The sequence below is a fragment of the Ustilago hordei genome (genome assembly GCF_900519145.1).
Source record: "Ustilago hordei strain Uho2 genome assembly, contig: UHO2_contig_02, whole genome shotgun sequence".
In the NCBI taxonomy this organism is placed as follows: Eukaryota; Fungi; Basidiomycota; class Ustilaginomycetes; order Ustilaginales; family Ustilaginaceae; genus Ustilago; species Ustilago hordei.
The window spans coordinates 377,571-390,721 of NW_024545252.1; the positions used below are offsets into that span (position 1 = coordinate 377,571).

At 52.3% G+C, this 13,151-nt stretch overlaps 5 protein-coding genes and 1 non-coding gene across 6 annotated transcripts; 3 read left to right on the forward strand and 3 right to left on the reverse strand.

The window, feature by feature from the left end:
* Positions 1 to 1,267: 1,267 nt before the first annotated feature.
* Positions 1,268 to 2,270, forward strand: UHO2_00906 (uncharacterized protein; the record flags this gene model as incomplete). Its single annotated transcript, XM_041553374.1, has 2 exons — positions 1,268 to 1,739; positions 1,834 to 2,270. The coding sequence occupies 2 exons, from the start codon at positions 1,268 to 1,270 to the stop codon at positions 2,268 to 2,270; spliced, it is 909 nt and encodes a 302-aa protein (XP_041409308.1).
* A 796-nt stretch (positions 2,271 to 3,066) lies between these two features.
* Positions 3,067 to 4,566, forward strand: UHO2_00907 (uncharacterized protein; the record flags this gene model as incomplete). The annotated part of the gene is made up of 1 exon (XM_041553375.1): positions 3,067 to 4,566. The coding sequence occupies one exon, from the start codon at positions 3,067 to 3,069 to the stop codon at positions 4,564 to 4,566; it is 1,500 nt and encodes a 499-aa protein (XP_041409309.1).
* A 190-nt stretch (positions 4,567 to 4,756) lies between these two features.
* On the reverse strand, positions 4,757 to 4,871 carry UHO2_10169. Its single transcript, XR_005960677.1, has one exon. It is a non-coding gene; the product is annotated as a ribosomal RNA (ribosomal RNA).
* A 974-nt stretch (positions 4,872 to 5,845) lies between these two features.
* UHO2_00908 (uncharacterized protein) lies at positions 5,846 to 6,265 on the forward strand (the record flags this gene model as incomplete). The annotated part of the gene is made up of 1 exon (XM_041553376.1): positions 5,846 to 6,265. One exon carries the CDS (start codon positions 5,846 to 5,848, stop codon positions 6,263 to 6,265), a length of 420 nt encoding a protein of 139 aa, XP_041409310.1.
* A 375-nt stretch (positions 6,266 to 6,640) lies between these two features.
* Positions 6,641 to 9,244, reverse strand: UHO2_00909 (uncharacterized protein; the record flags this gene model as incomplete). The annotated part of the gene is made up of 1 exon (XM_041553377.1): positions 6,641 to 9,244. The coding sequence occupies one exon, from the start codon at positions 9,242 to 9,244 to the stop codon at positions 6,641 to 6,643; it is 2,604 nt and encodes an 867-aa protein (XP_041409311.1).
* Positions 9,245 to 10,026: 782 nt separating this feature from the next.
* Positions 10,027 to 11,916, reverse strand: UHO2_00910 (putative iron transport multicopper oxidase; the record flags this gene model as incomplete). The annotated part of the gene is made up of 1 exon (XM_041553378.1): positions 10,027 to 11,916. The coding sequence occupies one exon, from the start codon at positions 11,914 to 11,916 to the stop codon at positions 10,027 to 10,029; it is 1,890 nt and encodes a 629-aa protein (XP_041409312.1).
* Positions 11,917 to 13,151: the final 1,235 nt, after the last annotated feature.

Sequence of the window (13,151 nt, forward strand, 5' to 3'; positions counted from 1 at the left end):
CCGTGGCCATGTGCCTGCAGCTAGTTGAGAATTGGCTCCCCGATGACTGCATCTCTCCCTCTCTCTCCCTCTCTCTCTCTCTCTCTAGCTCTGTTGCGTAACACGTTTTGGGGTCGCCGTAGGAGCCTGCATTAAGCTGCAAGACTACTCTAAACCCTCTTCTCGCTTCGTGATCTCGATCTGCAAATTACTGCATTCCTTTTGTGACAACAAAGCCTGTCGCACATCTAATCCCAAGATCTGCTCTTGATTTTGCGTTGACTCAGCTATATCTCACCAGAACACATCATGGGAGATCCATTGGAGCACAAGAGGCTGGTGCTGTGATGCGAAAAGGGTGAGAAGAAGGCGCAGTGAAAAGAGGGTCCAAATGTTTCATGCTATAGCTTGGCATCGGCAGGTGCTTCTGCATTCAAGAGTCCCGCGGTCCACAACCATGTTACCGCTTGTTAGTGCTGCTGACACGAGCCCCATCACGAGCGAGCCATGTGCGATCAGGGAAGAGTTCGGTCGGTGGATGTTTTGGTCCCTTTCCCTCCCCCCTTGTCCTTTCCTTCCGTTCAGAGTTCTTCCTGAAACACAAGAGTCCGCAAGTTCTACTTTCCCGCCCCGACACTCACCCTCCTTTGCTCAACTGCTTTTCTCAGCATCTTCTCAATCCTCGATTTCTCCTCCCGCCTGCGCAGCTCCCTTCCGCTCCGTTCGCTGGCGGAATAATGTTGTGCGCAGAGTCTACAGAACCAGGCTTGCTGTAGCTCTTCTGCACGGCGTTGCTCTTGCCATATCCCATTTCCTGGTCAACAGCCGTGACATGCAGCATTTCCTCTGTCCACGCCACAGTTTTGTCCGGCCTAATCTAGGCGTGGAAACGCAATCTTTTCGCAGGGACATTTCGACCCAGCTGGGGCCCACCCTCACTCTATGTTGCCTACAGGGCGGATAGATTGGCAGATACCGACATGCCGCCCTCTCTTACCCCCTTTCTCCGATCCGATCTGTACTGTAACGCAGGCACGCCTGAAGCCAGGAACCCTAAACATGCCCCTCTCCGTTCGCAAAAACATCTAGCACAGCGTTAAGCATGAGCGGTTCCTAATGCTCTGTATACATGTATAAGTACGCTCGCTCTTTCTGACAGACCACGGATCTCCGTCCACCCAAACAACCCCTTCCTCATCATACCACCACCGTACTCTCTGGACTCCTCCTCTGCTGGCCAGAGTAGTGTCCCTATACCTCTCTACACGTCTATACCAATATCATCACAATGAAGTACTTTGCTCTCCTCCTCTCCGCCCTTCTCTCGGTTGTCGCTTTGATGCCCCTCTCCGCGCAAGCTGCGCAACGAGGTCTCGCATGGGGCACCAATGACAACTGGGGCTCCAGTATCGCTAAAGGTCTCATCACCTGGTATTGGCACTGGCAAGATGGTCCTAACTCACGCTTCAACGGTAAGCTCGAGTTTGTTCCTTGCTACTGGGGTCCTAAGTACAACTCGCAATGGAAACAGCGAAAGCAGGAGATGAACGCCAACGTTCCCAAAGCTTTGCTCGCATTTAACGAGCCCGATATTAGCGGACAGTCGAGCCTTGATCCTACCACAGCTGCTAACTTGTGGATGCAGGAGATTCAGCCTTGGAAGAAGAGGGGAGTCAGGCTCGGAAGCCCTCAGATCGTCTGGAACCAGGATTGGTTGCAGTCGTTCATGAACATTTGCAAGAGCAAGGGTTGCACTGTTGGTAAGTACCTTATACCTGCAAACTGACCTTTATCTACCATGCAATAAGAGACTAACTTTTCAACCTTACATCCTGTGCTCTTAACTACATGCAGACTTTATCGCCATCCACTGGTACGGTCGCTGGGACGACATGGCAGGTTTCAAACGCTACGTCACTTCCATTCGCAACCGCTTCAACCTCCCCATTTGGATTACCGAGTACGGTGTCACCTCTGCTTCCGGCGGCAGCCAACAGCAGGTCAAGCAATTCCACATGGATGCTACCAACTGGCTCAACTCGCAGTCGTACGTCGAGCGCTCTTCCAACTTCGGCAGCTTCTCTTACAATTCGCCTCCTGATGCCTACGGATCGCGTCTCAACGCCCTCTTCAACGGTGACGGTAGCTTGCGTGATATGGCTTACTGGTACATTTGGACTTCGGCTCCTCAGCGTCGTAGCGTCAGGCTCAACTCGACGGCTGAAGACGACTATGAGGAGACCAAAATGGATATCCCTGTCCAGGAGAAGCCTGCAAGCTTCAACCACTAAGCTCCCTTCCGCATTCGGGTTACAAAATTGACTTTAGGCCCCCCTTTCTCGGTGTCGGGCCTAGCCATATCTTTGCTTCGTCTCTTTTCGATGCGTCCACATCGAGGCTGTGGATGTCATTCCTGTATTTGTTCTCTTTCACTGTCATGGGTTTCATGTTTCAAATTGCATTCTCTCTATCTTTCCTTCGAGTGTCCTGTGTGTGAGGCTCAAGTTCGAAAGTTTGAGGCTGATGACAGCTGTCACAAGCGCCACCAAACCGCGGTCCCCTCCCGCCAAATTTGTTACCCTTCCCATTGCTAACATGCTGAAATTTTTTGGATAAACCAAATCGGCTGAACTGAGTTGAGAAAGAAAAGCGCCACAGCGACGGGCGGCCGCGGCAATATAGAATGCCGTACAATGTAGCGTAGGTCACGGGACCGGAGTTTTGACCGGCTCCATATTTTTGCTCCGGGTGTACACATGTCAGGCTGCCGGCAGATGCAACCCTTTCCACGCATTCAGATGGTGCGTCGCTTTGCTCCATCACCTCCTTCGACTCTGAAGCATCATGTCAGAAGAGGACGACCATCGCCGTTGAAGACCGAGGTCGAAACATAGACGAGACATGGAGGCCAGACGGACGTAAACACCTGCATTCAAGCTTCATTCCGTCAAGCTCATCGACTTCCGAGCCGACATCACACTTAACATACCTGGTCAACACAATCGACATCTGAAAGACTTTCCCTACACATCCGATAGGCTCAGCTCAACCCTCTACACCAAAGGCTGAGTTTGCTACCTCGGCAAGATGGCAACTCGAATAGAAAACATCAGCGCAACTCGCACCCCACCTGCCGAGTCCCACCACCCCAACCTCAGCGCAACTCAGGCCGAAAAGCAAGTCGATCTCTCAACAACAACCAATGTCAACCTCTCCGACTCCCAATTTACCATCCCAGAAGGCGGTTACGGATGGGTCAATGTAGTATGCAGCATCTTCCTCAATGCCGTAACCTGGGGAGTCAACACTACGTTCGGTGTTTACTTCTCCTACTATCTCCAAAACGACTATTTTGCAGGTGCGACTCCGATGCGATACGCCTATGTCGGAGGACTCTCCGTAGCATCATGTATGCTTGTTGCTCCGTTTGTGAATTTGTTATGGCGGTCCAGTGGATGGTTTAAAACGCCGTTATATTTGGGGATGATTTTCATCAGTCTCGGTCAGGTCGGTGCTGGGTTGTGTAAGACGTATATCCAGCTTTTGTTTACACAAGGGTTCGTATTTGGAATTGGGTTGGGGTTGACGATGATTCCAAGTCAGCCCTTGTTGAGTCAGTGGTTTAGGAAGAAGTTGAGTTATGCTCAGGGGTTAGGCGCTGCTGGGAGCGGGTTGGGGGGATTGGTGTTGGCAAATACAACGAGGTATCTCATCGCAAACAAATCGCTCGAGTATGCGCTCATTTGTAACGGGATCGTATCCTTCGTCGTCCTCCTTCCTTGCATTACGCTGATGAAGAGTACAGAACCGCAAACACTTCGGTTCATCCCTTCGAAACACCGCAAGATTTCCTCGATATCAGCAGGCACAACAGCAGCAAAGATCAGAAAGAATCCGCTCGAGCTCAAATGGATCGTCCACCCAGGCTACGCTTTCGTTTTGCTCTTTGGAGTGTTTTCCATGATCGCATATTTTGTCGCACTCTATTCCCTCGCAGCCTTCGCATCCTCTGGTCTGGGATTGACGCAGAAACAAGCTTCGACACTACAATCGATCCTCGCAGCTGGACAGATGATCGGTCGCCCCCTCTGCGGATTGTCGCTTGATATATTCGGCAGACATCCCTCCGTAATCACCATTCAGATTTTGGCCGGGATTACTTGCTTTGCTTTCTGGCTCCCCGCACGCTCGTTCGGGCTATTAGTTGCGTTTGCCATCACTCAAGGCTTGTTGGGTGGAACGGTCTGGTCGAGTGTCGCACCCATCTCAGCAGAGGTGGTGGGGATCAGAGACCTCCCCTCAGCCCTGGCAGTGTTCTGGCTGGCGATGGTCTTCCCCAGTCAATTCGGACAACCCATTGCGGTAGCCCTGATCAATTACTCGAGAGATCATTTGGGAAGGCGAGGTGCGGATACCTATCTGATTTCGATCGGATTTTGCGGTGCTTGCTTTGTGGTTAGTGGTGTAATGCTCTGTTTTAGCTGGATATATGTAAGAGCGAGGAATAGGAAGGAGTTGAAGAGCGCTGTGCCATGTGCAGAGCGACAAGTGTCGCAGCCGGACACGGTCGAATCGGCGAAAACATAGGGTGGGGTCGAAAAGGCTTGATGCCAAATCAATCGTCTATTCTCAACCTGATGCATGGAATCAATCGCACATCGCATATCCTCACGATCACCGCAAGAGTGTGACAACAGCGTGTGGCTGAGTTGAGTGTGAAGGATAGTAAGAAGGTGTAGGGAGGGGAAAGAAAAAAAAAGAAAAAAAAAAAAAAAGGGAACTGCAGCACCGAGGATTCCCGCGTGGTCCCCCACCGCAGTACTGACTAGGCGATACCTTGCTTAACTTCGCAGATCGGACGGGATGCGGTGCTTTCAAGGTTCTATGGCCGCAGATGTTATTAAGACCGGCAACGCCATACATTTGGACACGCGTTCGCACAGATATGCATCGATGTGATGTTCGAAAAGATGCTGGAGACTAAAGAGAAAGCCGAAGTAGCAACCTGTCGGATAGCGGAATTATTCTGTTTAACATAGCTTTTTAACCTACCGAAGATCTTCCTTCCGAGTCCTTCCGTTTTGCCTGCCGCTGTCGTCGGCTATACGCACGTTATAACACAATAGTAAGCTGCGATTAGAAGCCGAATCGTGTGAGGTGTTCCTGCAAAGGTTTGAACGGCGATATTCTCTGGAGCTAACCGACCAATCACGGAGCCCCACACTCCGTTGCTTCTCGCCACCAACCAACGCGTCACTAGCGCCAGAAGGTCTTTCTATGCATGACGGCGTGCATGATAGAACCATTTCGAAATCTCCGTCTGAGATCACAGAGTACAAAGCTTCGATTGCTGTCACACTCGGTGACAGATAGGCGGCCGTCGGAAGCGTTTTACCCTTTCTTCATCAGACCGGATAGCTCTTGGGAAAAATTGGCAACTGGGGTTGAGTGTTGGACTCGGCTATCGTTCGATTCAGCGCCTTCGACCGTCGGTTGACTGGCAGGAAAGGATTTTAGTCCCGATATGGAAGCTGGTTCAAGTTGTTGGAACCGAAGACTTTCTGCCTTGAAGAATTGCATTATCACCAACTACAACGATCAGAACAACGTAGAGCAGTGTTGGTTGGGGTCGAATCAGCAAGATGGTCTACCGGATCTGAATACGGAGAATTAATACGTGGTGAATGGGCTGAATAGCTGGGTGAAGGGTTTGGTCGGGAACTACTCAGCCGATGGACTTAGGGTCGACACGGTGAAGCATGTGAGCAAGGACTTTTGGTTGGGCTTCAACTCGGCCTCCGGGGTGTACTGCACGGGAGAGGTGCTTTCTGGTGATCCGGCGTATGTTTCTCCGTATCAGAGCGTCATGGATGGATTGATCAGCTATCCTCTCTTCTGCCCACTAACCCATGCCTTCCAGAAGCCGGCGCAAGGCTTCGGAGAGCTCAAAAACATGATCAACACCATCCGCTCCCAGTTCAAAGACCCCTTCCTCCTCACCAACTTCCTCGAGAACCAAGATCAACCTCGATTTCCTTCTCTCACCTCTGATCGGGCGCTGGCCAAAAATGCAATCACTTACATCCTCACCGGTGACGGAATGCCCACCACCTACTACGGACAGGAACAGAGCTTCAACGGTGGAAACGATCCGTACAACCGAGAAGCCTTTTGGACGTCGAACTACAACACCAACAGCGAGATGTATCTGCATATCAGCAAGGTGAACAAGCTTCGTAAAGCGGTGGAAGGACTGGGTAGTGGAAACCCATCACGACGCCACTGACGAGTGTGCACGATGATAGGAAAGCGGGGATGGTTGTAGCGTTGAGTTCAGGGGGTAGTGGAGCGGGGGCGCAGAATCTGTATGTGAACGCGGGAAGCTTGCCGAACGGTCAATTGCAGGACGTGGTTTCGTGCAGGACGATCAACGTGGGATCAGATGGAATGGTTGATATTCAGCTGTAGGATGGTCAGCCGGCGGTGTTTTATCCTGTTAGTGGACCCACTGGTTCGGGCATCTGTGGTCGCTGAACTACTCGCACTTGACAGCACTGTAGGCTGTCACATAGAGAAGTGATTTCGAACATGGAAGACAATGACTGTGATCAACGCAACAATGGTATAATGACAGTGAAAGAATGCAATTGTATACCCTCTCCTACTCCTCCTTCTTCGCCCCGATGCAGTCTTGAGACTTGCAATACCCAGCACTATGCTCAAAGAAAACCGGATCACCACCACTTCTATGCTCCGCCTCGCACTCCAGATGACACCTCGAATACAGCGCGCAAGTGAGCTGACCTTGAACGAAAGTGTTTTTCTTCGCTTCTGGTTTCTGAGCGAATACCTTCTTCCGTTTCAGCTCTTCAGCGTCCCCTCCTCCCCTCTCCTTCTCCGCATCCGTCTCTCCTTCCTGCTTCTCCTCCAACCCACGGTTGACGAGCTTCAGCGTAGGATGATCGAGACTGAAACTCTGCTGATAAAGATTCACAAACACGCACCCTTTCGTCTCGTCACATGCCCTTAAACACTGCGATACACTTGTTACCATGCCCCAATGTAAGAAGCTTTCCGGATCTGAGACGACCGACCCGAACGATTTTCCCCCATACGATTCCAATGGCCTCCTCGCATTGGTGAACAGCGTTGAGTACCCATCATGACACTTCTTTTTCGACTGTGATTGGGGGGAAGAAGGGCCATCGCGACGAGCCAAAGAATGCGGCTTAGTAAAGTCGTGGCTGGTAGAGGTGAGGGAATGAATCTTGTTGAAAAGCCATTTGTCTTTTGTGCACGTTTCGGCTTTCTGTTTGAAGTCGGGTTTCTCGGTGAGGTCGGTGAAGCCTGTGCAGTGGAGTGAGCAATGCATGAGGAGTAGTTGGACGAGGTTCGAGGATGATGCGCGGGAATGGGTGAGGTCGAAGACAAGGTTGGAGATGGAGGGGGTGGTGGAGGAGGGGAGGCAATATGAGTACGATCGTTCGATGAGATGGTAGCATAGTTCTGGGCTACCACCGCATTGCGATGAGGATGAGGAAGAAGAGGAGGTGGTTTCTCGTTTGGTCTTTGCGGCGCCTGCACCGGAGGAGGGAGTAAAGGATGAGCTCGTTAAGTCAGTCGTGGAAGCTGACCCAGGGGAGCCAGCTGAGCCAGCAGAAGTGAGCGGGCTTGTAGAGGCACTAGAGCCAGCGGCATCAGTGGCACTAGCCGCGCCACCGGTACCACCAGCACCTGCGACACCTCCATCACCGCCACCACCAGCACCTGCACCGGAACCACCTGCACCGATGGAGTCAGCTAGCCCAGACGAACCAGCGGTGGAAGCTTCATCAGCACCTGCGACACCAGTCGTCACTCCTGGATGGCCACTCTCTGTCATATTCCTCGCGAAATCCTCTTTCATCTTTTCAATATCCGTCGTTGTCTTGTACTGCAAGAAAGCAGTACCCACATTACCCAGGGATTGAATACCAGCCACTACCGCAGGAATAGCTGCTTGCACCATCTGTCCGATATTGATTCCTCCCATACCACCTCCCATCATAGGACCCATCATCATTGCTGGTCCCAATGGGTCTCTTTTGACGAAGCTGGCCTTGAGGGAGGAGGAAGAGGAAAATGCAGAGTTTAGTGCGTTGTTGGTTTTCAGAGCGGCGTGGATGAGGGACGTCACTTCGGGTGGGATCGAGTCGTCGTCGAATGGGGATGCTCGACGGGTGAGGGGAGTGGTGGCACCGCCGGGAGAAGCAGCAGTGCCTGCTGAACCAAGAGCTCCGGCTCCGGCTTGAGGGATAGCAGCACCAGCACCAGCACCAGCCCCTTGCGCACGAAGTCTGGCAAGACGAACATCCTTTCCAGCCTGAATGCCTTGATTCACAATTTGCTGAATCTGACCAAACCCTGGGATCGGGCTAACAAGTCCCGGACCAGCACCTATCATGCTTCTCAAACCACCGGTCATAGGTGAAGCCATCCCCGTAAGAGGGTTGAGGCCTGACCCCATCCCTACTCCTCCTGCAGGTGTCGCTCCTCCTCCTATTCCCCCGCCACCACCTGCAACTCCGAGTTTAGCGAGGCGAGTCTCTCTACCAGCCTCTATACCTTGGCCTACAATCTGCTGGATCTGGCCGAAGGTGGGGATGATTCTCTTTTCCAACCTTCCCCCATTCGAAGCTGACTTGCAGACAGCATGAGGATCGGGAAGAGGAACGGGGGCGTTGCCATGGGTGCAAAAGTCACTTCGGGCTTCGTGAGGGATAGTGCGCCTTTTGTGATCTGGTCGATGCTTGACTGCCTCCCCAACTAGATCGCCTCGAACGTTCTCTTCTGAATTGGGAGGGGAAGAAGGCTGATGCGGGGAAGAATGAATAAAAGCGGGGGAAGAAGAGGCAGGACAGGCAGCAGCATCTCCACCATCCCAAAATGGAATGTCGTAGACATGACAGAATGACCATCCGGGTTTGCTTTCTTCCAAGAACGGCTCCGGGGGCTGACCTTCGGAGGACGAGGAGCGACGGAAAGGTCCTTGGGAGGGAGTCCAGACGCGTGGTACTTTGCCAAAGGCTCGTTTGTGAGTGGCTTTGTGCGGGATGACGTGTTCGTCGGAAGGGGAAATGTGAGGGTTGTGATGTTTGGGGTGGCGCGAGTGATGTAGATGACGATGATGATTGCGACCGGAAGCGGTACTGCCAGACGCAAAGAGGATGAGGGCAATGTGCGCCAATAGCACCAAACGCAGCGTTTTGGTAGAAGGCTTTGTCATTATAGCGAAGAATGGCTAGTTCGAGCAACAAGTAGTGGAGTGGAGGAGATTTGACAAGTCGAAAGCGATGAGGAGATTCCCTTTATACATCGCCAAAGCATAGTGGAGCAGCACCTCAAGCAAGCGTAACTAATGAGCGCCAACGATAAGATCGATTGTTCCATGTGTAGTCCTCCTTCTCATCTGGTTATGCTTCAAACCAAGTCGTGGAACTGCAGACCGAGCCAGCAAGCAGCATGTCGGTCATGAGATGTTGGAAATAAGCATCAGACCGCTCAGACTTGAATGAGGCGCTCGACATCATTCGCGCGCACGTACAGATACCGATGTGTTTCCAGAGAGGCCGAGCCTACATTAAGCTGGAGAAGCGGTCCAAGCGACACCTTTATTCGAGCGCTTTGGTTGCGAGATTGTGTGGCGATGCGAAATGACAGATGAAAAACTCGGACCCGCTTTATTCCGCTGCAACCAAGGCGCTTCGATGCTGGATTTATCGTGCTGCGGCGAAGACCAAAGCCAGCTCCCTCACCAAATATCGTTGCTCTCTGGCAACAGAAGAGTCGGATCACGGTTCACTTGCCTTCCTCTGCCCTCGGTTGGTATTCTCATCAAGTCCTAACCGCTCACAGCTGCGGCCAGACCTCAGACTTCATCTTTGGCCAGCGGTTCGACCATTCAATTCATTACGTGTTGCATTGTCTACATTGGTAGCTAAGTGACATTACAATCCTTGTGTGTTGGCGAGGACAAAACGTCTTCACCTTCGTATGAGGACGAGCCGCTTACTTGTCTTCCTTGTCCTCATCATCATCCTCAACATCTTCATCATCGCCCGAGTGCCAGCCGTACACAACCACGGTCGCCAAACCGAGCAAACCCGTCAAAATGCAACCAGTAAAAGCACCGATCGCTCTGCCCGTCCAACCCGACTCCAAGTAGGTCGGGCCCTTCTCCAAGCCCCGGAAGTCAGTAGTCGAATTCAAACCGACGGCATTTCCCGTTGTCAGGATGCCCTGAGCCTGGCACTGATCCTTGATGTAGCCCGGCAGGTTGAGGTACTCATTCGACAGCACATCTGGCGCTTCGATAAAGATGGAAGCCAAGCCAGAAACAAGATGGGGGTCAATATGACAGTGGAAGAACCAAGCTCCTGGGTTGTCCGCCCTGAACCTCAAATATGCCGATCCACCAGGAGGAACCATGACAGTATCACGTCGCATTGGATTGACTTGGGAAGCGTTGAACGCAGGGTTGATGGCAGGATCGTCGGATGTGACATCTTGCGACTTGTGCACGACTTGGAAGTGATGTCCGTGGAGATGGAAGGGATGTTTACCGGCGTCCCAATTGAAAAGTTGGACTTCGATCATGTCGTTGTGCTTGATGACATATGCGTTTGAATTAGGACCGTAGATGGCAGGGTTGGAAGCGAGAGCTCCCATCGAGTCTGCTGAGAAGAGAGCAGGGACTTTGGGTGCGATGTAAGAGATGTTGTTGAATGCAGCGTAGTTTTCACCGTTGGACATGGTGTCGAAGGAGACATCAAAACGGTGGCTCGCATCGGGCTCGACCATTGGCTCAACGTTGACAGGGGTGAATTGGAGATCGTCGAAGTAGGTGTATTCTTGGATGATCTTCTCTGGTCCGTAACTTTCCTTGGGAGCATTGGGGTAAGAGATGGTGGCGGAGATGTTGAGCTGGAGATCGTCGGGGACGATATCGAACATGTCCTCGTCCATGTTTGCATGAAGCTTCCAGTTCTGCGGCTCAGTGTCGTTACGTGCCTTGACGAGAACACTGAAACGCTGAGCAACAGCGAGAGAGAGCAAGTCAACGGATCGTGGCTCGACATCAACACCCTCGATCTCGATAACCTGCATGTCGTGACCGGAGAGGTAGAAGTAGAATGCAGCAAGAGCAGACATGTTGATGACACGCAAGCGGTAGGTCTTGCCTGCCTCGAAGGGCAAAGTAGCGTTCTCGCTGAAACCAGGAAGATAGGTAGCAGCAGCGGTGTTGTTGGGAGTGTGAGCAAAGTAGATAAGACCAGACTTGGGGACGGGTTCAGCACCAGTAGGGTTCTTGCGGTTCAAGAACTCATCCTTGACCAAGTCGGTGTAGTTGGAGTGGTACCAGTCACCAAGGATGACAGTGTAGTCGTCGTCGTAGTTATAGTGCATGTCCGCCGGGTCATCTGGGTGAATGATGACGGGCGAACGAAGACCGTCGGTGTACTGGTCGTTGTTGTGGGCGTGGATCCAGAAGGTACCCATCTGCTTGCGGCGGTCAACTGGCGAGGCAGGAGAGTTGAGAGTCTCATAAGTGAAGCTCTGACCAGGTGGAATAGGGCACTGAGTGATGCTGACGGCACCATCAAAGTAGCCAGTGCGGTTGAAGAACATGCCATGGGAGTGTAGCGAAGTGCCGACACCAGTGCCAAGGTCATTGGTGGCAGTGACGCGGAGAACATCGGAAGCGTTGACATTAATGATGGGAGGAGGCCATGTGCCGTTGACGCCGATGACATGCCTGGGGAAGAGACCGTCTGGGTTGACATCAGGGACCCAGTTGATGTTCCAGTGGTGCTCGACGGTAGCAGCGGTGGCGATCGAGAGGAGCGAGCCAAGAAGCGCCAGCGCAGACAGCGCCGAACCTTGCTGTGTCGCAACCATGACGATGACTCTGCTCTGGAGAGAAGACAAGCGTTAGTGATGGTGGTAATGGTGAGCAAGCAGAAGGATGCGTTTTTGATCACTTGCTGGAAGGTCGCGTCTTCGAGGTGACAAGATGCTCGAGAGGAAGTCGCTGGGCGAGTTGTTGATCAGCTGATTGTTCACTTATCAGGGAGGAAGGGTGGGATCAAAGGTGAGAGGGACCCGAAAGCTCTGACGAGGGGGAGGATCAAAGCTATCAGATAGGCGAAAGAATCGACGGTGCGAAGAGAAACTTTTTTTTTTTTTTTTTCTTTCTTTGTTTTTTTTTTTTTTCCACTCTGCGCAAGTCAGGAACAAGACGAGCAAGCAGATGATCGAGTGTCCGAGCCCACGCTCGGGGATCTGATAAGCCAGTGGGAGTCAAGGGGGAAAGCTGAGCAGGTGACACGAGCTCCGGGAGTCTGGAGCGGTAAAGGACAGAGGGGTAGACGTGGACGCAAAGTTGCTATTGGCTGTGTGTTGAACGCGGGAACACTCGGGGAGAGAGGGCAAGCAGGCTAGTGAACTGTGGATGCGAGTGCGCAGGGAGGTTTTTGTCGCTGGATGAGCCGAGCGATCCAATGACAGGCGAAGGTCAGCACGGACGGGTGGGAAGAAGCAACAGAGCAGGCTACGTAAGAGCCGTGTTCCGGACAGAGAGGGGAAGGATCGGCCGAGGCGGAAGTGGGCCAGAGGTGAACAGCGAAAGGGCCAAGAGACGTTTTTCGTATGAAGAGCTCCAATGATGCGATAACTTAAGAGAGAGAGAGAGAGAGAGAGAGAGAAGAAGAACAACAAGAGTGTGCAAAAATGAAGGCCGCAAGGCGAAAATCCCTGTGTATCAGATCAGATCAGATCAGATAAGGAAGTCAAATAGCGGGCGGGCCTGGGGAATATCGCCTGAACTTTTTTCTACCGTCCTCTTGAAACTTGAATGCAAATCAAGCTCAACCGAGGCAACCGCGGCTTGCTTTGTTGCAAGTAAAGCTGGAAGAGGTTGGGAAGCGAAGGCAGAGACGAGGGCAGAGGGCAAGGGCAAAGGCAAGGGTCGCATAAGGGCCGAACTGCGTGGCTTTTCAACAGCTCGCTTAACGACCTGACCCGCAGGTTCGAGTCTGTTGAAAGGACTCGGCGATACATTCAGCAGTTGGAGCAGCCGAGTTGGAGCAGCCAAGAGGCAATGAGATTGTTATGCATGCTTGGTGTACATACTG